The sequence below is a fragment of the Haliotis rufescens genome, unplaced genomic scaffold, assembly GCF_023055435.1.
Source record: "Haliotis rufescens isolate VD_foot unplaced genomic scaffold, xgHalRufe1.0.p SCAF_12, whole genome shotgun sequence".
In the NCBI taxonomy this organism is placed as follows: domain Eukaryota; kingdom Metazoa; phylum Mollusca; class Gastropoda; order Lepetellida; family Haliotidae; genus Haliotis; species Haliotis rufescens.
In genome coordinates, this window is record NW_025963802.1 from 25,182,909 (window position 1) to 25,208,899 (window position 25,991).

Here is a 25,991-nt window from a genome sequence, read left to right on the forward strand (position 1 = left end):
ACGGTTTCCGAGTTATGGTCCGGAAACAAAGCTTACCCCCATTCAGAGCCTATGTTCAACTTATCTCCATGGAAACGAGAAAAAATAAAAATGTCAAAAATCTCTAAATAGCAAAAGGCACCACTTCAGTGCTGGGTTAATGTGTATACAAAGTTTCGCGAAAAAATATTTAACGGTTTCTGAGTTATGGTCAGGAAACCAAGCTTACCCCCATTCAGAGCCTATGTTCAACTTATCTTCATGGAAACGAGAAAAAATAAAAATGTCAAAAATCTCTAAATAGCAAAAGGCACCACTTCAGTGCTGGGTTAATGTGTATACAAAGTTTAGTGAAAAAATATTAAACGGTTTCCGAGTTATGGTCCGGAAACCAAGCTTACCCCCATTCAGAGTCTATGTTCAAGTTATCTCCATGGAAACGAGAAAAAATAAAAATGTCAAAAATCTCTAAATAGCAAAAGGCACCACTTCAGTGCTGGGTTAATGTGTATACAAAGTTTCGCGAACAAATATTAAACGGTTTCTGAGTTATGGTCAGGAAACAAAGCTTACCCCCATTCAGAGCCTATGTTCAAGTTATCTCCATGGAAACGAGAAAAAATAAAAATGTCAAAAATCTCTAAATAGCAAAAGGCACCACTTCAGTGCTGGGTTAATGTGTATACAAAGTTTCGCGAACAAATATTAAACGGTTTCCGAGTTATGGTCCGGAAACCAAGCTTACCCCCATTCATAGCCTATGTTCAAGTTATCTCCATGGAAACGAGAAAAAATAAAAATGTCAAAAATCTCTAAATAGCAAAAGGCACCACTTCAGTGCTGGGTTAATGTGTATACAAAGTTTCGCGAAAAAATATTAAACGGTTTCCGAGTTATGGTCCGGAAACCAAGCTTACCCCCATTCAGAGTCTATGTTCAAGTTATCTCCATGGAAACGAGAAAAAATAAAAATGTCAAAAATCTCTAAATAGCAAAAGGCACCACTTCAGTGCTGGGTTAATGTGTATACAAAGTTTCGCGAAAAAAAATTAAACGGTTTCCGAGTTATGGTCAGGAAACCAAGCTTACCCCCATTCAGAGTCTATGTTCAAGTTATCTCCATGGAAACGAGAAAAAATAAAAATGTCAAAAATCTTTAAATAGCAAAAGGCACCACTTCAGTGCTGGGTTAATGTGTATACAAAGTTTCGCAAAAAAATATTAAACGGTTTCTGAGTTATGGTCCGGAAACAAAGCTTACCCCCATTCAGAGCCTATGTTCAACTTATCTCCATGGAAACGAGAAAAAATAAAAATGTCAAAAATCTCTAAATAGCAAAAGGCACCACTTCAGTGCTGGGTTAATGTGTATACAAAGTTTCGCGAAAAAATATTAAACGGTTTCCGAGTTATGGTCCGGAAACAAAGCTTACCCCCACTCAGAGCCTATGTTCAACTTATCTCCATGGAAACGAGAAAAAATAAAAATGTCAAAAATCTCTAAATAGCAAAAGGCACCACTTCAGTGCTGGGTTAATGTGTATACAAAGTTTCGCGAAAAAATATTTAACGGTTTCTGAGTTATGGTCAGGAAACAAAGCTTACCCCCATTCAGAGCCTATGTTCAACTTATCTTCATGGAAACGAGAAAAAATAAAAATGTCAAAAATCTCTAAATAGCAAAAGGCACCACTTCAGTGCTGGGTTAATGTGTATACAAAGTTTAGTGAAAAAATATTAAACGGTTTCCGAGTTATGGTCCGGAAACCAAGCTTACCCCCATTCAGAGTCTATGTTCAAGTTATCTCCATGGAAACGAGAAAAAATAAAAATGTCAAAAATCTCTAAATAGCAAAAGGCACCACTTCAGTGCTGGGTTAATGTGTATACAAAGTTTCGCGAAAAAATATTAAACGGTTTCCGAGTTATGGTCCGGAAACAAAGCTTACCCCCATTCAGAGCCTATGTTCAACTTATCTCCATGGAAACGAGAAAAAATAAAAATGTCAAAAATCTCTAAATAGCAAAAGGCACCACTTCAGTGCTGGGTTAATGTGTATACAAAGTTTCGCGAAAAAATATTTAACGGTTTCTGAGTTATGGTCCGGAAACCAAGCTTACCCCCATTCAGAGCCTATGTTCAACTTATCTTCATGGAAACGAGAAAAAATAAAAATGTCAAAAATCTCTAAATAGCAAAAGGCACCACTTCAGTGCTGGGTTAATGTGTATACAAAGTTTAGTGAAAAAATATTAAACGGTTTCCGAGTTATGGTCCGGAAACCAAGCTTACCCCCATTCAGAGTCTATGTTCAAGTTATCTCCATGGAAACGAGAAAAAATAAAAATGTCAAAAATCTCTAAATAGCAAAAGGCACCACTTCAGTGCTGGGTTAATGTGTATACAAAGTTTCGCGAACAAATATTAAACGGTTTCTGAGTTATGGTCAGGAAACAAAGCTTACCCCCATTCAGAGCCTATGTTCAAGTTATCTCCATGGAAACGAGAAAAAATAAAAATGTCAAAAATCTCTAAATAGCAAAAGGCACCACTTCAGTGCTGGGTTAATGTGTATACAAAGTTTCGCGAACAAATATTAAACGGTTTCCGAGTTATGGTCCGGAAACCAAGCTTACCCCCATTCATAGCCTATGTTCAAGTTATCTCCATGGAAACGAGAAAAAATAAAAATGTCAAAAATCTCTAAATAGCAAAAGGCACCACTTCAGTGCTGGGTTAATGTGTATACAAAGTTTCGCGAAAAAATATTAAACGGTTTCCGAGTTATGGTCCGGAAACCAAGCTTACCCCCATTCAGAGTCTATGTTCAAGTTATCTCCATGGAAACGAGAAAAAATAAAAATGTCAAAAATCTCTAAATAGCAAAAGGCACCACTTCAGTGCTGGGTTAATGTGTATACAAAGTTTCGCGAAAAAAAATTAAACGGTTTCCGAGTTATGGTCAGGAAACCAAGCTTACCCCCATTCAGAGTCTATGTTCAAGTTATCTCCATGGAAACGAGAAAAAATAAAAATGTCAAAAATCTTTAAATAGCAAAAGGCACCACTTCAGTGCTGGGTTAATGTGTATACAAAGTTTCGCAAAAAAATATTAAACGGTTTCTGAGTTATGGTCCGGAAACAAAGCTTACCCCCATTCAGAGCCTATGTTCAACTTATCTCCATGGAAACGAGAAAAAATAAAAATGTCAAAAATCTCTAAATAGCAAAAGGCACCACTTCAGTGCTGGGTTAATGTGTATACAAAGTTTCGCGAAAAAATATTAAACGGTTTCCGAGTTATGGTCCGGAAACAAAGCTTACCCCCACTCAGAGCCTATGTTCAACTTATCTCCATGGAAACGAGAAAAAATAAAAATGTCAAAAATCTCTAAATAGCAAAAGGCACCACTTCAGTGCTGGGTTAATGTGTATACAAAGTTTCGCGAAAAAATATTTAACGGTTTCTGAGTTATGGTCAGGAAACAAAGCTTACCCCCATTCAGAGCCTATGTTCAACTTATCTTCATGGAAACGAGAAAAAATAAAAATGTCAAAAATCTCTAAATAGCAAAAGGCACCACTTCAGTGCTGGGTTAATGTGTATACAAAGTTTAGTGAAAAAATATTAAACGGTTTCCGAGTTATGGTCCGGAAACCAAGCTTACCCCCATTCAGAGTCTATGTTCAAGTTATCTCCATGGAAACGAGAAAAAATAAAAATGTCAAAAATCTCTAAATAGCAAAAGGCACCACTTCAGTGCTGGGTTAATGTGTATACAAAGTTTCGCGAACAAATATTAAACGGTTTCTGAGTTATGGTCAGGAAACAAAGCTTACCCCCATTCAGAGCCTATGTTCAAGTTATCTCCATGGAAACGAGAAAAAATAAAAATGTCAAAAATCTCTAAATAGCAAAAGGCACCACTTCAGTGCTGGGTTAATGTGTATACAAAGTTTCGCGAAAAAATATTAAACGGTTTCCGAGTTATGGTCCGGAAACCAAGCTTACCCCCATTCATAGCCTATGTTCAAGTTATCTCCATGGAAACGAGAAAAAATAAAAATGTCAAAAATCTCTAAATAGCAAAAGGCACCACTTCAGTGCTGGGTTAATGTGTATACAAAGTTTCGCGAAAAAATATTAAACGGTTTCCGAGTTATGGTCCGGAAACCAAGCTTACCCCCATTCAGAGTCTATGTTCAAGTTATCTCCATGGAAACGAGAAAAAATAAAAATGTCAAAAATCTCTAAATAGCAAAAGGCACCACTTCAGTGCTGGGTTAATGTGTATACAAAGTTTCGCGAAAAAAAATTAAACAGTTTCCGAGTTATGGTCAGGAAACAAAGCTTACCCCCATTCAGAGTCTATGTTCAAGTTATCTCCATGGAAACGAGAAAAAATAAAAATGTCAAAAATCTCTAAATAGCAAAAGGCACCACTTCAGTGCTGGGTTAATGTGTATACAAAGTTTCGCAAAAAAATATTAAACGGTTTCTGAGTTATGGTCAGGAAACAAAGCTTACCCCCATTCAGAGCCTATGTTCAACTTATCTCCATGGAAACGAGAAAAAATAAAAATGTCAAAAATCTCTAAATAGCAAAAGGCACCACTTCAGTGCTGGGTTAATGTGTATACAAAGTTTCGCGAAAAAATATTAAACGGTTTCCGAGTTATGGTCCGGAAACCAAGCTTACCCCCATTCAGAGTCTATGTTCAAGTTATCTCCATGGAAACGAGAAAAAATAAAAATGTCAAAAATCTCTAAATAGCAAAAGGCACCACTTCAGTGCTGGGTTAATGTGTATACAAAGTTTCGCAAAAAAATATTAAACGGTTTCTGAGTTATGGTCCGGAAACAAAGCTTACCCCCATTCAGAGTCTATGTTCAACTTATCTCCATGGAAACGAGAAAAAATGAAAATGTCAAAAATCTCTAAATAGCAAAAGGCACCACTTCAGTGCTGGGTAAATGTGTATACAAAGTTTCGCAAAAAAATATTAAACCGTTTCCGAGTTATGGTCCGGAAACAAAGCTTACCCCCATTCAGAGTCTATGTTCAAGTTATCTCCATGGAAACGAGAAAAAATAAAAATGTCAAAAATCTCTAAATAGCAAAAGGCACCACTTCAGTGCTGGGTTAATGTGTATACAAAGTTTCGCGAAAAAATATTAAACGGTTTCCGAATTATGGTCAGGAAACAAAGCTTACCCCCATTCAGAGTCTATGTTCAAGTTATCTCCATGGAAACGAGAAAAAATAAAAATGTCAAAAATCTCTAAATAGCAAAAGGCACCACTTCAGTGCTGGGTTAATGTGTATACAAAGTTTCGCAAAAAAATATTAAACGGTTTCCGAGTTAAGGTCAGGAAACAAAGCTTACCCCCATTCAGAGTCTATGTTCAAGTTATCTCCATGGAAACGAGAAAAAATAAAAATGTCAAAAATCTCTAAATAGCAAAAGGCACCACTTCAGTGCTGGGTTAATGTGTATACAAAGTTTCGCGAACAAATATTACACGGTTTCTGAATTATGGTCTGGAAACCAAGCTTACCCCCATTCATAGCCTATGTTCAAGTTATCTCCATGGAAACGAGAAAAAATAAAAATGTCAAAAATCTCTAAATAGCAAAAGGCACCACTTCAGTGCTGGGTTAATGTGTATACAAAGTTTCGCGAAAAAATATTAAACGGTTTCCGAGTTATGGTCAGGAAACCAAGCTTACCCCCATTCAGAGTCTATGTTCAAGTTATCTCCATGGAAACGAGAAAAAATAAAAATGTCAAAAATCTCTAAATAGCAAAAGGCACCATTTCAGTGCTGGGTTAATGTGTATACAAAGTTTCGCGAAAAAAAATTAAACAGTTTCCGAGTTATGGTCAGGAAACAAAGCTTACCCCCATTCAGAGTCTATGTTCAAGTTATCTCCATGGAAACGAGAAAAAATAAAAATGTCAAAAATCTTTAAATAGCAAAAGGCACCACTTCAGTGCTGGGTTAATGTGTATACAAAGTTTCGCAAAAAAATATTAAACGGTTTCTGAGTTATGGTCCGGAAACAAAGCTTACCCCCATTCAGAGCCTATGTTCAACTTATCTCCATGGAAACGAGAAAAAATAAAAATGTCAAAAATCTCTAAATAGCAAAAGGCACCACTTCAGTGCTGGGTTAATGTGTATACAAAGTTTCGCGAAAAAATATTAAACGGTTTCCGAGTTATGGTCAGGAAACAAAGCTTACCCCCATTCAGAGCCTATGTTCAACTTATCTCCATGGAAACGAGAAAAAATAAAAATGTCAAAAATCTCTAAATAGCAAAAGGCACCACTTCAGTGCTGGGTTAATGTGTATACAAAGTTTCGCGAAAAAATATTAAACGGTTTCTGAGTTATGGTCAGGAAACAAAGCTTACCCCCATTCAGAGCCTATGTTCAACTTATCTTCATGGAAACGAGAAAAAATAAAAATGTCAAAAATCTCTAAATAGCAAAAGGCACCACTTCAGTGCTGGGTTAATGTGTATACAAAGTTTAGTGAAAAAATATTAAACGGTTTCTGAGTTATGGTCCGGAAACCAAGCTTACCCCCATTCAGAGTCTATATTCAACTTATCTCCATGGAAACGAGAAAAAATAAAAATGTCAAAAATCTCTAAATAGCAAAAGGCACCACTTCAGTGCTGGGTTAATGTGTATACAAAGTTTCGCGAACAAATATTAAACGGTTTCTGAGTTATGGTCAGGAAACAAAGCTTACCCCCATTCAGAGCCTATGTTCAAGTTATCTCCATGGAAACGAGAAAAAATAAAAATGTCAAAAATCTCTAAATAGCAAAAGGCACCACTTCAGTGCTGGGTTAATGTGTATACAAAGTTTCGCAAAAAAATATTAAACGGTTTCTGAGTTATGGTCCGGAAACAAAGCTTACCCCCATTCAGAGCCTATGTTCAACTTATCTCCATGGAAACGAGAAAAAATAAAAATGTCAAAAATCTCTAAATAGCAAAAGGCACCACTTCAGTGCTGGGTTAATGTGTATACAAAGTTTCGCGAACAAATATTAAACGGTTTCTGAGTTATGGTCAGGAAACAAAGCTTACCCCCATTCAGAGCCTATGTTCAAGTTATCTCCATGGAAACGAGAAAAAATAAAAATGTCAAAAATCTCTAAATAGCAAAAGGCACCACTTCAGTGCTGGGTTAATGTGTATACAAAGTTTCGCGAAAAAATATTAAACGGTTTCCGAGTTATGGTCCGGAAACCAAGCTTACCCCCATTCATAGCCTATGTTCAAGTTATCTCCATGGAAACGAGAAAAAATAAAAATGTCAAAAATCTCTAAATAGCAAAAGGCACCACTTCAGTGCTGGGTTAATGTGTATACAAAGTTTCGCGAAAAAATATTAAACGGTTTCCGAGTTATGGTCCGGAAACCAAGCTTACCCCCATTCAGAGTCTATGTTCAAGTTATCTCCATGGAAACGAGAAAAAATAAAAATGTCAAAAATCTCTAAATAACAAAAGGCACCACTTCAGTGCTGGGTTAATGTGTATACAAAGTTTCGCGAAAAAAAATTAAACAGTTTCCGAGTTATGGTCAGGAAACCAAGCTTACCCCCATTCAGAGCCTATGTTCAAGTTATCTCCATGGAAACGAGAAAAAATAAAAATGTCAAAAATCTCTAAATAGCAAAAGGCACCACTTCAGTGCTGGGTTAATGTGTATACAAAGTTTCGCAAAAAAATATTAAACGGTTTCCGAGTTATGGTCAGGAAACCAAGCTTACCCCCATTCAGAGTCTATGTTCAACTTATCTCCATGGAAACAAGAAAAAATAAAAATGTCAAAAATCTCTAAATAGCAAAAGGCACCACTTCAGTGCTGGGTTAATGTGTATACAAAGTTTCGCGAAAAAATATTAAACGGTTTCCGAGTTATGGTCAGGAAACCAAGCTTACCCCCATTCAGAGTCTATGTTCAAGTTATCTCCATGGAAACGAGAAAAAATAAAAATGTCAAAAATCTCTAAATAGCAAAAGGCACCACTTCAGTGCTGGGTTAATGTGTATACAAAGTTTCGCAAAAAAATATTAAACGGTTTCTGAGTTATGGTCCGGAAACAAAGCTTACCCCCATTCAGAGCCTATATTCAACTTATCTCCATGGAAACGAGAAAAAATAAAAATGTCAAAAATCTCTAAATAGCAAAAGGCACCACTTCAGTGCTGGGTTAATGTGTATACAAAGTTTCGCGAACAAATATTAAACGGTTTCTGAGTTATGGTCAGGAAACAAAGCTTACCCCCATTCAGAGCCTATGTTCAACTTATCTCCATGGAAACGAGAAAAAATAAAAATGTCAAAAATCTCTAAATAGCAAAAGGCACCACTTCAGTGCTGGGTTAATGTGTATACAAAGTTTCGCGAAAAAATATTAAACGGTTTCCGAGTTATGGTCCGGAAACCAAGCTTACCCCCATTCAGAGTCTATGTTCAAGTTATCTCCATGGAAACGAGAAAAAATAAAAATGTCAAAAATCTCTAAATAGCAAAAGGCACCACTTCAGTGCTGGGTTAATGTGTATACAAAGTTTAGCGAAAAAATATTAAACGGTTTCCGAGTTATTGTCCGGAAACCAAGCTTACCCCCATTCAGAGTCTATGTTCAAGTTATCTCCATGGAAACGAGAAAAAATAAAAATGTCAAAAATCTCTAAATAGCTAAAGGCACCACTTCAGTGCTGGGTTAATGTGTATACAAAGTTTCGCGAACAAATATTAAACGGTTTCTGAGTTATGGTCCGGAAACCAAGCTTACCCCCATTCAGAGTCTATGTTCAAGTTATCTCCATGGAAACGAGAAAAAATAAAAATGTCAAAAATCTCTAAATAGCAAAAGGCCCCACTTCAGTGCTGGGTTAATGTGTATACAAAGTTTCGCGAAAAAATATTAAACGGTTTCTGAGTTATGGTCCGGAAACGGTGGGAACGCCGACGCCAACGCCGACGCCGACGCCGATGCCGACGGGAACCGTGCCAAAAACAATATGTCTCCCTCCATTCTGGGGGAGACATAATTACACATCAATTGTCTAGAAATGAGAGCGATATATCTAGCCTTAGAAGCAGGGCAAGATCGTCTACACCACTCGTCAGTGAAGATCGCTACAGACAACCGTGGTCGCTTACATACAGCACCAAGTGGGCACAAAGTCTCAGCCTTTATTGAAGGAGGTTACACGTTTATATGCCTTGGTAGACTCAGTGAGAATGCAGGATCGAAGCAAGACATATACCGAAAAACAAGATAGTACCCACGGAATGGTCACTACATCCCGAAGTATTCAAGTGGATAACCCACCTATGGGATACTCCAAACCTAGATCTATACGCCACATGTCTCAACAACAAAACTCAAGAAAATATTCCTTGTGGGTTTGGATATATATAGTTGTAAGGTATGATGGGAAAACAAATCCGCCCGTGATTTAAAGAGGTCCCGATGCAGCGGGAAAGTTCCTAAAATACCTACAAAACAAAGAGAGAACAATCAGGGAAATTTTATCGTGTAAGAAACCCATGTGTATGACGAGGCATGATTGGAGGGCCTATAAGAAGTCAACGAGTTGTCATGTTTGTAATAAACCCCTGAATGGGGATTCCGTAAGAGATCATTGCCATGTCACGGGTAATTATCAGTGAGCCGTGCATAATGAGTGTAACTTGAAACTAAAAATGAATTCTCAAACAATACCCATCCCCGTTGTGTTTCATAACCTTAGAGGATATGATTCTCATCTCATTATGCAAGCTATCTCAAAGACCGACGGCGGCTTAACGTGTAATCCTAACAATATATCATTCTCGTTGACTAAAACTATACATTATACAGACAAGGATGGGAAAGCCAGAATAAAGCAAAGTAATGGGCTTAGATTCATAGACTCCATACAGTTTCTGTTATCTTCCCTGGACAATTCCGATGACTTTGCAATAACAAATCAATATACTGATCAGTTAACACGGCATTTGTTGCTGAGAAAAGGTGTATATCCTTACGAATATATGGATGATTGGTCTAGATTCGACAAAACTAAATTACCACCCCTTGAATCATTCTATAGTAACTTAACAGAATCTAAAAAAACTGATGCCGATTATGAACACGCTCTGATGGTGTGGGATAAATTAGGTTGTAAGAATTTAGGTGATTATCACGATCTGTACTTAAAAACCGATGTACTGTTTCTCGCCGATATATTCGGGATATTTAGAAAGACATGTTTAAAAACAATACGGCTTGGACCCGGCATTGTACTATTCCAGTCCCGGACTATCGTGGGATGCATTGTTGAAGAAGACCGGTGTAGAACTAAAATTACTCACAGATTACGATATGCACTTGTTTATTGAGAAAGGATTAAGAGGTGGTATATCGATGGTAGCGAAAAGGTATTCTAAGGCTTATAATAAATTAGTGGAAGGATATGATCCGAGTAAACCCGACATGCATATATCATATCTCGACGCCAATAATTTGTACGGATGGGCTATGAGTCAACCTTTACCCACAGGTGGTTTTGAGTGGGTTGATGTGAATGATATCCATGTGAATGATATTGTGAACAAACACTTGGCTTTCCGGGGAAAGGTTGTATTCTCTCATTACATGTCAATACACTCAGTCAAGTGTAGTCGGCAGCCATGTGGTCTGCTAGCGCACAACACACACTTCCGGCGCTGTTACACGTGCGCACTCATTTATATAGAGACATCGTATGGATAAAGCGGGTGACTGGTTATATGATACTAAAACGCTACATTCCTCCCCCTTTAGTTAACAACTTGTTGTTTAAGCAATTAGTGAACAATGTTACTAACTCATCAGTCACTGAGAAAGAATTTGTGATCAACTCAAAGAGTTCAATGGAAATTTTCCCATAAAGTTCACTGAAGTATTCTTGAACACTGAAATTCACAAACTTAATGTTCATTCACTTGGTTTCTGAAATAAATGAATTGAGCATGCACCTTAAAGTTCAATCTGAAAAAAACCAAAACACTTAACAATGAAATACAGTAGTTTACAGATTTAGTCTATCTGGAGCTCGACGCTCACGAGTCGATCTTCTCAACTCAACAGATGAGGACAGTTCTGGACTAGTGTCACATGAAGGTAACCTGGTACGCGGAAATGGCGTGTCTGCGGGTGATACTGGTACAGAACTAGGCTCTGGGAGCTCTGGTGAGAAAGTGATGACAGACTTCGACACTTCACTTTCTTCCAACAATTCTGGGGATTCTGGTTTCACAGCATCGGGGTCCACATAACGCTTGATGAGGTGATCTACATGTCGCCTCGCAATTTTGTTATTTTCCAAGCTGACTTTGAAGGAAATGGGACCTGTACACTGGATTATCTCCCCTGGTAACCATTTAGGCTTACCAAGAAAGTTCCTGACGTAAACAAGATCACCGACAGCGAACTCCCGTGACTTTGTATGTCTATTGTGGTAGTTTGCCTGCTTCTCTTGTTTATGTTGAACTTTAACACCGATGTCAGGGTGAAGCAAGTCAAGATGGGAACGTGGATGTCTTCCCAATAGTAACTGCGCTGGAGATGACCCTGTCGTAGTCTTCGGAGTGTTTCGATACCTGAACAGGAATCTTGACACCCTGGTGTTGATGGAACCGCCGCTGAGCTTCTTAAATCCCTGTTTGAACGTCTGGACACTCCTCTCTGCCAGTCCATTGGACGCTGGATGGTAAGGGGATGTACAGATGTGTTGAATACCATTTCTCTTGATGAATATAGCAAATTCATCACTTGTGAAACATGTCCCATTATCAGACACTATTGTCTCAGGTAGACCATGAATGGAAAATGTTCTCCGAAGACACTCAAGAGTGGCACTTGTAGTTGCACTGTTGACAGGGAAAACATCCATCCACTTAGAGTGAGAGTCTACGATGATGAGGAACTTTTGACCTTGTAAGGGACCTGCATAATCAATGTGCACACGTGACCATGGTTTGGACGGCCAGTCCCACGGATGTAACTTTGCTTCACAGGGTGAAGAACTACTCTCCTGACATATGGAACAAGTCCTGACCTTGTTCTCCAGCTCTGAATCAATGCACGGCCACCATACAAGACCTCTGGCAATAGCTTTCATCCTCGCTATTCCAGGGTGAGCTTCATGCAACACATCTACACACTGTTTCCTACCCTGAGGTGGAACCACTACTCTGTTACCCCACAGAATCACACCATCCTGAACACTTAGCTCAGTTTTCTTCTGAATATATAGCTTTAGCTCTGTATCTGGCTTCAGGTTTTCTGGAAACCCACATTCCACTAACTTCTTCACTCTAGCTAACAAGGGATCCTTCCTTGTCCAAAACTGAATTTGTCGCACATTCACTGGGAATTCTGCCATGTTCTCGAGGAGCATTATTGTGTCTCCTGGAACAGGCGGCACAGACACAGAGGTTTGCAGTGGCAATCTGCTCAAATAATCTGCGTTTGCTAACTTTGCGCCTGGTTTATACACAATACTGTAATCATACGCTGCCAGCATCAAGGCCCATCTCTGGAGTCTGGCTGACGCCATCACTGGAATGCCTTTCTCTGCATCAAGTAGACCCATGTGGGGTTTGTGATCTGATAACAGCTGAAATTTCCGTCCGAACAAATACTGGTGGAATTTCTTTATGCCAAACACTATTGCCAGTGCTTCTTTATCAAGCTGTGAATAGTTCTTTTCTGCAGGTGACAAGGAACGTGACGCAAACGCCACAGGCTTCTCAGTACCATCTGGCATGATGTGTGACAGGACGGCACCTACTCCATATGGAGAAGCATCAGCTGCTAAGTTGAGAGGAAGGTCTGGATTGTAGTGAGTCAAGACCTTACACGAAGACAAGTGAGATTTCACCTTTAGAAATACTGTATCATGCTTCTTGGTCCATGACCATGGAGCGTCCTTTTGTAGTAACCCATGTAGTGGCACTAACGTCGTGGAGAGATTTGGCAGGAATCTCTGGTAGAACTGTACCATCCCAAGGAATGACTTTAACTCTGTCACATTCTGAGGAGCTGGTGCGGACACAATAGCGTTTACCTTCTCCTCTAATGGATGCAATCCCTGTGCGTCAATCCGGTGTCCCAGGTAAGTGACTGAGTCTTTCTTGACGTGACACTTTGAAGCGTTTAGACGCAAACCTGCTTTCTGCAATCTGTCAAGGACTTCATTCAGATTCTTGTTGTGTTCTGCATCATCAACACCTGTGACGAGAATATCATCGAGGTAGACGCACACATGTGGCAAGTCGCTGAGAAGACATTCAATTGTCCGCTGGAAGATAGCAGGAGCTGCCGACACCCCAAAAGGTAATCGTTTGTACTCGTATAGACCTTTATGGGTGTTAATTGTGGTGAGTTTCTTGGAATCATCGTCCAACACTATCTGCTGGTAGGCATTACTCATGTCCAATTTCGTAAACTTGCGACCACCTGAGAGTGATGCAAATAAGTCCTCAATCCTGGGTATTGGGTAACAATCTGGTTTAGCAACCTGGTTGACTGTTAGTTTCTAATCTCCACATATGCGCACTGAAGACTGATCCGACTTCAACACTGGTACGATGGGTGCTGCCCACTCTGAGTACTGCACTGGTTTTATGACACCCTGCTGCTCTAATCGTTCAAGTTCATTCTCAACCTTGTCCCTCAAGGCATAGGCCATGTTCCTGGACTTGTAGAAGCGTGGTTGTGAAGGAATAGATATGTTAATCTTCACTTTTGTATCTTTCAACTCACCAAGTTCCTCCTTGAAGACATCGGAATGTGAGTTAAGGATACTTTGCACATCATCACAATCTACTCTGAGGATTGTTCCCCAGTCTAGACGAACATGTCGCAGCCAGTCGCGACCAAAGAGATTAGCTCTTTTCCCTTTCACTACAATCACTGGCAGTTCTGCTGACTGTTTGCCCTAGTTCACTTTCACTGAGCATGAACCAAGCAGAGGTATCTTCTCACCTAGGTAAGTACGTAACAAGGTATGAGGAGGTCCTAGTTTGGGTGGATCTTTCCCTAACGATCTGTAAGTGTCCTCATTAAAAATCACTGAAAATGTTGCACCTGTATCCAGCTCCATGTTTAATGGCTGACCATTAAGTGCTAAATCAATAAACATTGGTGGTTCCTTCTCTCCCCTCCCAACAAAAGGTGTAGAGCTGACTGTTTGCCCTAGTTCACTTTCACTGAGCATGAACCAAGCAGAGGTATCCTCTCACCTAGGTAAGTACGTAACAAGGTATGAGGAGGTCCTAGTTTGGGTGGATCTTTCCCTAACGATCTGTAAGTGTCCTCATTAATCACTGAAAATGTTGCACCTGTATCCAGCTCCATGCTTAATGGCTGACCATTAAGTGCTAAATCAATAAACATTGGTAGTTCCTTCTCTCCCCTCCCAACAAAAGGTGTAGAGCTAGTCTCCATCTTGTAAATGCCATATATTTCACTTTCAACATCATCATAGTTATCAGGAGTGACCTGATTTGTCGCTGAACGCTTGTGCTGACCCCGACTTCGACCTTGACCTCTAGATCGATACGAGCCACGTCCATAACGAAAACCTTTACTATTCTGTGACTGACGACATACCTTCCCAATGTGGCCAATCTTACCACAATTGTAACACTTTGAGGTACGAAAATGACAGTCCGGAGATTTGTGATTTCGTAAACCACATCTGTCACATGGCGGGTAGACAGGAGCATGTTGAGATGATGACATCTTGTGCATGTTACCCCCTGTAGCTGCTGAAACACTTGAAGCACCAACTTTAATATCTTCTACATTCTTTGCTGCCAATTCCATTGACTGTGCTAGTGTATAAGCCTTATTGTAATCCAGAGCTTTCTCTGCTAATAATATCCTCTGTATTGCATCATTATTAATGCCACAAACTAGTCTGTCTCTAAGTGAATCATCAAGAGTAGTACCAAAGTCACATGTACTTGCCAGTTTGCGCAACTCGGAAGCATACGCTGCAACACTCTCTTGAGACTTTCTATCCCTCTTGTGAAATTTAAGTCTTTCAACTATCACTGACGGTGTTGGGTGTTGATGATCGCGCATGACTTTCACTATCTCAGCAAACCTCATTTCCTTAGGTTTCGTAGGAGCGCGCAAATTCCGGAGAAGTGTGTAGGCTGTCTTACCCATTTCACTAAGCAGAATAGCCCGTTTCATCACATCATCCTCGTAATCAACACCTCTAGCCGTAAAGTACAAGTCTAACCTCTCACAATAAATGTCCCAGCTGTCAGTCTCTGTATTAAATTCGTCGATCTTCCCGGAGGTAGACGACGCCATGTTTATGGAGCGAGTGAAACACGACGGACGTTAATCACACAAAATGTCCACAAAAACGCTAAGACATCCAGTTTTACCTCGTCGCCAATTTATGTGATGACTTTGGCAGCTAAAACAAACACTTGGCTTTCCGGGGAAAGGTTGTATTCTCTCATTACATGTCAATACACTCAGTCAAGTGTAGTCGGCAGCCATGTGGTCTGCTAGCGCACAACACACACTTCCGGCGCTGTTACACGTGCGCACTCATTTATATAGAGACATCGTATGGATAAAGCGAGTGACTGGTTATATGATACTAAAACGCTACAGATATCCATGAGGTCGATGTGAATAAAGGGTACATACTAGTAGTTGACTTGGAATATCCAACAGAGTTACACAAAGTTAACAGTTATCTGCTAGCTCCCGAAATATTAATGGTTAATAAAGATTGGATGTCGGAATATCAACACTCCTTGATGGGTAATACTAGGTTAGCTAACGTAGAAAAACTCGTACCAAATTTGATGGATAAGACAAAATATATAGTTCACTACAGAAATCTTCAGTTATATCTATCGTTAGGTATGATACTTAAGAAAATACACAGAGTTCTAAAGTTTGATCAAACCCCTTGGATGGAGCCCTATATAAGGTTGAACACAGATTTACGAAAGATAGCTACCAGCGATTTCGAAAAGAATCTATATAAGCACATGAATAAGTCAGTATTTGGTTAAACTATGGAGAATCTAAGGAAGCGTGTTGATGTTAAATTAGTCAGATCTAATGAGGAAGAAAGACTCAGGAAACTTATAGCCAGTCCGGCTTTTAACAGAAGCAAGATATTCGATAACGACTTAGCCGCACTACATATGCAGAAGAGTAATATAAAATTCAACAGACCGGTGTATGTTGGTATGAGTATTCTCGACTTGTCAAAACACTTAATGTATGACTTTTATTACAACGAACTTAAGAAGCAATTCTGCGATAGATGCGAGGTGTTACATACCGACACAGATTCTTTGTTGATGGAAATACAAACCTAGTATGTGTATAAAGATATGGCAGAAAAAAATAGATATGTACGACACGAGCAATTACCCAAAAGATAATCCACTGCACAGCGTAGTAAATAAAAAGGTGTTAGGAAAATGAAGGATGAATGTGCTGGGACTCCTATAGCGGAGCATGTCGGATTAAGACCTAAATCTTAGTATTCTATAAAGAAGTCTGATAATGGAGAGATAAGAAAAGCTAAGGGTGTTAAGAAGTATGTGGTAAAAAAGCATATCAAACACGAACAGTATAAAGAAGCATTATTCAATGGTAGAACATTCAAACACGAGATGAACTCTTTAAGAAGTGTCAATCACAGGAAATATGGATTAGAATGCACAAGACATCATTATCCCCCTTAGATACAAAGAGATGGATTGATAAGGATGGTGTAACTACCTATGCTTATGGTTATGGTGGTAATACGGTATCATTGGGAACTATGAGCAACTCTTCTCATACAAATGCCCTGCCCGGTCCATCTTGAAGATAATAAAGAATGGGCTCTCCTACTTTCATAACCAACCGACTAATGTTATATATCTTAAGAGACCAAATTGGATCGGTTGCGCGACATAGGCCTCCTTGAGTTCACTGGGCTGGTATAAATATCTTACGCTTACTCTATCCGGAGGTTTTTGTTCTTTGCCTCTCCTCGGTGCTGAAGATTCCGAAGTCACATTTTAATCGCATCGGATGGTTTCTTCCTGATTAATCTCGTTACTTCATTATTCAGCGCTGATACAACAGCTGATAATCGTGTCACCCATTCGGTTGATCTCAATTGTTCCCATTTCATTTCAATCCCATACTGTGCCGCATTTATATATGCGACTCAGTGCATTAACTACTTCTGTTGAATCTTTCAAGGTTAATGGTTCAGCCTCCTTGTAGCGACTAGCCACATCCACTACGGTTAAAGCAGATTTATATGTTTTGCATCTTACCTTATCATGGGGAAGAAACAAGAGGTCACCCTGATGAACTTCATTCCTTGTAAAAATATCAAACTTCTTCCTCGGGATATAACTCGGGGCTGGTAAGTATATTCGCCACATTGCTTGTTTCTTTAGCCAATCCTTGGCCACATCTTTAGATACCTTAGCCGCAGTGGCTAATTTTTGTATTGCTCCTATACCTTTCAAATATCCTTGTGGGCTATATTAAATTTGATCCATTATTAATTAATATTGATGATTCTTTTAATACGGATCATGACGATTGTTTGTGCACATAATTATTTTTGCATAAAAAATTCCCTCTGTAGTAGCAGTATAGGTATATAAATCTGGCTCCAGTGGAAGTGGGCGAGGATCCCTATCATCTATACTACTGTAAGTGTAACTACAACCGGTGGTAGAGACGGTCATGTGAAGGAGATATGTACTCCGGCACACACTGGAAAGAAGAGATGTTTTCCTGCCTTGCACACAGGAGAGCGGTATGTGCTGTTAGGAGAACAACTAATCATGTGTAGTTGACAGTGAAGAGGAGTTCTATCGAAACTAGAAATATGGAATTTATGGCAATTACGTGGTAGAGGATTCGTAAGAATTATAAATGTTGAATTAAGTCTTACATTTTATAACATGCATAATATATGCTTCTTTATATATAAACATGGACCATCAGTACACTTACACTCTTGTAATCAACCAGAGCTGTGATATTGAAGTCTTTGAAATTGTCCAGTCTGAAGGCTGAGTAAGCAGCTTTACCTGACTTGCAGTCTCTGAAACAATAAACAGCAAGTTTTAATGTTTGGAGTGATTGTTCTGATCTGTAGTTGATGAAAAATGGTATACATGATTGCCAGGGGAGTCTCAATCGCAATAACCTTTGTTCAACTTTCATCAAAGATCAATTACCATAGACTCTAAGTTACAAACTCATACATATGTCACAGTTGTATCAAATCTTTAGGGAGTTGTCTCAATCACATTAAAGTTTGGGTGCCCTTCATATGTAATGTAATGGTGTGCATTTGATATGAAACTAATATTTGTTGAACATGGAATCAACACGATTCAGCAGCACGTAAGTCACATTAAAAATTACTCAAATTTCAGACTAGACTGTGTTTTTACTCAAAAACATATACCTCCCCTCTCTTTTTCTTTGATACATTAGTTCAAGTTGATTCTGTAAATGTGCGTAGAAAAATACCAGCAAATTATAGCCTTGAAAGATAATGGTTTCAGGCAGAGTTGTGGTTGGAAACAAATGCTACTTGTTCGAGACTAAGTCCAAATTGTGTCCATGGAAAGAAAACAAATTTAAAAAATTTTAATTTAAAAATTTTAAAATATGATTTGTTTGTTTCTTTGTTGTTTAACACCACACTGAATTGTCTGGACCAGGCTGCATTATCTACAGACTGCCGTCATATAGCTGTAATATTGCTGAGTGCGGCGTTAAACAACAAACCAATCATAAAAATATGTGTAGGCAACAGTTGAGTATATGGTCATTGCACAAGTATAGTTGTTTGATTCAGAACATTCTCTATTGCCTTTTTATTGTAAACCTAAACTTGTGTGTTGCATATCATTTGTTGATTTGTGGTCATTTACTGACTTCAGATTTTAGTTGTGTACATATTGATTTCTGGGATACGCTCTGGGTTTCAATGTGGAAATCACCTTGCAACAACTTTAAACATTGAAGGATGAGAAAGATTATGCCTGGTCTAGAAAAGGTAACAAGATTCACTTTAACTGCAATATTAAACGAGACATCAGATCGAGTTCGGCAGTGAGTACAGGAAGACTGACAATGAAAAGGAAGTTTTACAATCTGAAATTCAACACATAGAAAAAAATAAAGAATAGAAATAAACTTTAAATATAGCTGCAAAGCAGCAATGGCGGGCTCCAAGTTACACTGTGCACAAACGTCCATGTTCAAATCCTCAAAGGGTTTCCTCGTACCAAATCCGTCACATTTGTATATGTACCATAGGCCTAAGCCCTTTTCAGTACTTGAAATAAAGATTGATTGATTGATGTCCTATGCGAAGACACACAGCATATGTTATACCCAATGGCATGACGTTGAGTAATTGTATCATAAAGGGGTATTCTCACTCAAGTGCGGTGATCCACCCATAAAATCACGAGTCATTGTGTACAGACGCAAATGTGTGACAATCTTATGGTTGAAGCACGTTCAGCAACAGCTTCCTCATGTACATCTAACTGTTATAAGATGAATACAGGCTAGGGTAATCTGCGACCCACCATCCAACCATGGGATATATTCATAGAGTGAGGTACAATAAATTTAAAACTTTCTAAATTTTACAGTAAATTAAATATTTATAATAGTATACTTGTCCTATCTCACACAATCTATGCCCGCCCATCCGACCCCGCATCCCAGTTACTCTAGCCTGGCAGCTCCAAGAAAGAGAATGATGAGGCAAAGGGTGTCAGGTGACCAAATCATGTACAGCAGGCTGTACGAGATTCTGGTGTCACCTGATTGTAAGAGTTGGTCGTCATGGTGATGCAAGGGGTGTGTGGGCGAAAGGAGCTTAGAAGCTGGAAACTTTGTTTGGGGACGAGATAGGATTTACTGTAACTTTTATAATTTTAACAAGTATAATCTTTCCTTCTGAACATCAATTATATGAATTAGTAACTACCTGGTGTCATTATTTAATTTTAGTACTCCATGAATAAGGAATAAATAGATAAGATCATTAACATGTACATATTAAACTCATATGGACATTATTCTTGTGCATTAAGTGGTTTGTTTCCAAACAAAACAATTCTAAAATATAATTGTAATATGAATATGAACCATTAATTTCTTGCAACAGTACATGAAATTTGTGTTTGTTTAATCACAAGAACCAGGGTGGCACTTAAACTGGTGAGTTTGACATATATTTATAAGAGAATGTTATCTTTTGAATAAGGAATAGGGCACAATGACAATTCTTGCAGTTCTGTTCTGTTAGAGAAAAGTACATGGAAAAGATCCTACCTTATGCATTTATTTTATGGGTTCTCACCAATGAAATAATGTATAATTATTCTGGCAGGACTTTCCGGGTTTGTTGCAGTATTCTCAGGTGTGTGAGTGATGCTCATGCATGTCCCTAAAGGTACACAAACCATTGTGAACTGTAGTCAACATGTTTTTGTCCATCAGTCAATGTGATGTACAAAAATTCAAAATAAATGCTGATCATCACCAGCCTTGCATCTAACATCCTTGATTATTTCATGGGTATCTGAACATCCAGTCAGTATAGGTCCATATCATGTTCCATATGTCTCAGTCTTCTGGGTGGAGGGAAAAGAAAAGTCCCTGTATACATGATTACTGTTGTCAGATGTATTTTATCCTGTCACCAACACCAAAAGACTTTATGTCACCTGTATGCACATACATGTACTGCTGCAAACCTGTTTTTCCATTGTAAGCTTCTAGGAGCCGCTCTCCTGTCCACAGACACTCTAGTGGTTACCGCTTGCACTCCTCAGAGGGTGACTTCATCCCATGTTATGATGACACTCCCACTGACGGCGAGTCCCACCTTGGGCTAGACCAGGTAGCAGACTGGTTGGTGGACACACTTGAGGCAGTCGCTCCTTCCCCTGACCTAGAGATCAATAGTAAGACCGCCATTAGATCGGACCCTGCCTCCCTCCCACCGGATCCTTTGATCAAGGACATGATCTTGGCCCATGACGAGGACTTAAGCAAGCTCTCACTGACTCCATCCTTTAGAGCCCCATGCTACAGATGGAGCCATTATCTGATAAACTATCTCCAGATTGCGGACCGCACCCATGAGTTAGACGAGGATCTTCACGGCATGACCGTGTCCAACTGTCCCACCTGGGTATGAGTTTCAGACAACATTCTCACTTATATGGAAACTGAGATTCATCATTTTCTCAAGCCACTTATGGCGTCGAGCTGCAGAGCCACTCTCCAGGACCTGTCGGAGGATAATCCCCACCGGATAGACCACCTTCCCACCATCTTATCCTGTCTCCAAAGACTGGTCGAGCATATGCGCTCCCATATGCAAGTCGCTCTGATTGAACTCACAACCACACGGCGCGTTGGCTACCTTGCTCTGTCAGATAGGGACCCAGAATTCAAGAGGGACCTGTTTTGTCAACCCTGGTCTTCCTCTGACCCATTTAAAACCCACTCTTGAGTTTCAGGCTTCGCTTGAGACGAGATTGCTATCAAGGCCCTGGCTAGGGTAGCACAGTCAGCCTCTTTAAGTCATCCCAGTCTTGCTCCTACCAGCCGTGACGCAACACTCTCCAGCCCCGGGGGCGGGGCTCCACCTCAACCTTTTGTGGTAGAGGCAGAGGCAAAGGCAAGTCCTCGTGCTCGTACCAGTCCCACGGCGGCCACTCCAAGGGAGAAAGTGGTGACTGCAAGGACCTTCCCAGCCGTCCCAGATGTCGACTCTCCAGTATGTGGGAGACTGGGTTGATTCTGGAAAAATTGGGAGATCCTGGGGGATCCATACGTCACCAACAACATCAGGCAGGGGCACAAGCTGACGCTTTTAGATGACCTGCCTCCCACATAGCGGACGCCTACCTCCTTACTCAACAGGAGCTGCTATGGCAGAAGATCTCGTTGCTGCTGGCCAAGGAGGCCAAGGATGTTGTACATGCCCCAGCCATAACACAGGGCTTCTACTCACCCAACCTACTTGTCCCCCACAAAAGGACCACACTCAGGCCGGATCCAGGCACACGATGTGCTCATCAGCCCGCATATCGGGGACGCATATCTACATGTCCCAATCCAACCCGACGACCGGAAATTCCTTCGCTTCATCTTCCTGAGAGTCCATTACCAATGGGCAGTCCACCAATTTCCTCGGCCCCGTGGCTGTTCACACAGCTTTCCAAGCCGATAGCCTCATATCTACATCTCAGGGACATTCAGTTTGAGGCCTACATCGACGACTGACACTAGAATCATTGGGACACGGTCACTCTACTTCGCCACAGCGACTTCGCCCTCCGTCTCCTATACCAGTTAGATTGGAAGATCAACCTCAAGAAGTCAGAGTTGATGCCTTCATTCTGCCTTCAGTTCGTCTGGGGTCTTTAATAGACAAACCTCGACCTCCTCTCTGTACCCAGGGACCAGTGGGAGCGCATACAATGACACCTGGTTCCAGCCCTCCACCAGCCACGCACTCTGCGTCTGTGGCAAGTCCTCCTGGGCCTCCTAACCTCAGCATAGGACATACAGAGGAAGGCTTCAACTGCGCCCAGTCCAGATGTTCCTGGCTTCCTACATCAGGCGTCAGGACCCCTTTGTGTAAGGCGGCGTCTCCTTGACAGGGCTTATGACCTTACGCCTATTTGTAAACGCCTCCCTGCAGGGATGGTGCACACACCTAGAGGGACAGGTCGCCTTGGGGCTGTGGTCCACCGATCAGTGCCTATGGCGCATCAACAACATAGAATTGGAGGCGCTTATCTTGGCCCCAGCTCATTGGAAACAGGACCTCAGACACACCTGGCTTTCCATTTCCTGCATCACCTCAATTCCTGGCTGAATTCCTGCTCTATCATCACCACAAGCGTAGACTCAAAGGTAGTGCCAATACAACCTACCTTGTGGCACTCAACTCCATCCTGGCGGTTCTGGAAGATCAGCACATGACGAGAATCATGGAACTACAGGATCTGCTCGCTCATTCAGGTTGGAAGACCAGAAGGCGAAACCAGCTTGGAATTTGAACGTCATTCTCACCTTGCTGAGAGATCCGCCCTTCCGAGTCCCTTGATGCAGCGGCGTTCTACCATCTGATGAAAGAGACGGTCTTCCTCCTTGCGCTCGCTACAGCAGTCAGTATCAGTGAGCTACAGCCCCTGGACGTCACCCATCCGCTTTGCGTATGATGTGCTTGCACAGTGTTGGGACTTCATTGCAAAGAACCAGCTCCCATGACAGCCCGATAAATCGTTTCTCATCCCTACCCTATCTTCGATTGTGGGCGCGGAAGATGAACAAGAGCTGCTTCTGTGCCCAGTAAGAGTGCTCCGTTGTTACATCCATAGTTCAAAGGAACGCCGTAGACAATGACACCGCCTCTTTGTACAAGAATCTGCAACCTCGCGGGCGGAAGTCAGCCACAGCATGATCGCCATCTGGCTGCGAGCAATCATTCTCCCGGCCTACAAAGCCACATCTGAAGGTATACCCTCTACCAATTCCATCAGATAAAGATGCATTAAGGAGTATTGCAGGATAAGTAAAAAATCTAGTAAAATCCTTGATATTTTTTATATTTGTATACTTATCCTGCATTACTCGGACTAAAGAGACCCGCCCGTCGCAGAGCTGCCTAACCATGATGCCTTCTGATGTTCCGGATTCCAGAGTAATGTGAGAATCCATGACGTCACTTCCCCTGGTCATGTGGGAGCTGTGTGAAAGGGTTGGTGTCTCAGCTAGTTGGAACAACTTCTTCAAGCAAAGATCTTCACACTGCTCGTTTCTTTGTCAAGAACAAGCAGTATATGCATTAAGGAGTTATGCAGGATAAGTATACAAATAAAAAAAAATATCTAGGATTTGTCATTCTTTGAATACTCTTTGGTTAAGTGCTTGAAATTTTCAGTGTCAATTATTTAAAAAAAAAATTCATACAGATTTCTTTTTGATAGACCAACGCCAAACTATCTGATTCTTCATCACTTGTCTACTCTGCCAAGTACTCCTGGCGCTCGGGAGTGAGGAATGAGGTGCGCAACTCCTACTTGGATTACTTGGCAGAGGTACGGCCTGGCGATCAGGTATAATCTTTACTGTCCACATTCATATACTCCGCCAAGTCTCTTTCCCCTCAAACAAGTTTTGAGTGTGTGTCTCCTATTTAGGGACTTTTCATGGTATCCATATACTATTTTCATGTTCATTTATATATGTACATACTGAAAATCCCCATATGCCCAAAACTAATAAATGTTGTTCTTTACCTGTTGTAGTGTCGTTATTGTCATTATAAATCCAAGTTTTACATCGCATCAGCAATCTTTTAGTTGTACTAAATATTTTTTACATATTGCTATATAGTTTTAGTAGTGCACCATATTTCATATTGTACCACAGAGGTTTCAAAAGGTGAAGATTTAGCTTAACTGTTCCAGCTGTTTCTGAAGAAATGTTTATGATGGCTTACATCAACATATGCTGGCAGTCACATTTGCTTTCTGATCATGATCCCTCAAATAAAACTACATATAATGACCATCTCCTCAAATAAACTTTCAGACTTCTAACCCATTAGGTTTTGGGGAAGAAGCTTATGCAAGTTCTATTTTCAGATTAAAGATGGCTACCTGACTAATATATTGAAACTGCAATTTTGATGCCTTGAACAAACTCAAACACAAAATTCCATCAAAATAAAATCAAGTGATTTGGGTAAAGAATTACTTAGTCGATTTTTACAGACAAAGAAGCAGGTGCGGGTTCATTAAACACTTGTAAGAATGATCCTGTGTATTTTTTATGTATTTCAGTATTCTATGTCATATGTCATAAAAGCGTTACAAAGTATTAAACTTTGGAACTAAAAATGGCATTTTCAACACAATACTAGTTTTATATATCTTATCTTATATTTATTTCAAGCTGTCTCTTCAACTTACTTCAAAATATTTGCAACTGTAAGATCAATGGACGGATCTTGAAATAGCATTTGTCCAAGGAAAGAGCCATTGTCACTTCCTCCAAGAAGGTGCATCTCATCAAACAGCTGAAAAATATAAAAGTCAAAATCATAATGTCTCCATCAATTATAATCACTACAGGGCCAAGTTGCTCATCTGTCCTGGTTGGTACAGAATACACAGTTCTGATTTAAACAGAAGCAGTTCCATCCATGCCATTCCCTCAAAGCTTTTAGATTTTAAAATACTAAACACCTGGCCAACATTTAGCTCAAACTGAAAGTAATCTTTATAAGCACCCAGCACTAAATCGTTCTGGGCCGAAGTTTTGAAAATATTTTATATAGTTGGACCGAGCTATTGAATGGCGAAATTGTAATGTTCAGTACCAAACTATGGAAAAGCTTAGTTTCATGCACTGGCTCGATTTTGTCCAAATTTTGTACCCTGTAAATCTTGAAATTAACGCAAGCGTGAATTAAATGCGAAAATGCGAATGGTCTTTGCTCACATTAATTAACTTCGCATTTTTGTCTCCAAAATGACTATAAGACGGCTTCACTGCACACATTGGATAGCAGAAATACCAGCTTGAATATAAACACAAACACAGCCTATTGAGTGGCAGTTGTAACAAGTATATAACAATGTCATTCTAAGAATAAGAACTACACAATGGGCATCCTGTGAGTTATCACTGCTGGGGTCAAGTGTTCTACCCACCTGTGTCAAACTTGTTGACACATTCTCCGCAAACCCATCAGTGAATTGTTGTTGGTTCAATGCCAGTCAACAGAGTAAACATCAGCGTTAGACACTGGTGCTAGTCCTCTAAGCCTTACCAAATAGTAAAGGTATCCTAAGGACTGAAGAAATTGGCCCATTTTAAGGGTT

The 25,991-nt window shown here is 40.1% G+C and overlaps 1 protein-coding gene across 8 annotated transcripts in view; it reads right to left on the bottom strand.

Moving 5' to 3' along the window:
* LOC124113358 (prominin-1-like) overlaps positions 1–25,991 on the bottom strand; it is a 589,013-nt gene that overhangs the window by 278,992 nt on the left and 284,030 nt on the right. For all 8 annotated transcript variants that reach the window (XM_046473653.2, XM_046473656.2, XM_048393445.1 and 5 more), the window contains 2 exons: positions 25,077–25,183; positions 18,061–18,151 (listed from right to left, as the gene is read on the bottom strand). In XM_046473653.2, coding sequence (XP_046329609.2) covers positions 18,061–18,151; positions 25,077–25,183 — 198 coding nt within the window. The remainder of the gene's footprint in view (positions 1–18,060; positions 18,152–25,076; positions 25,184–25,991) is intronic.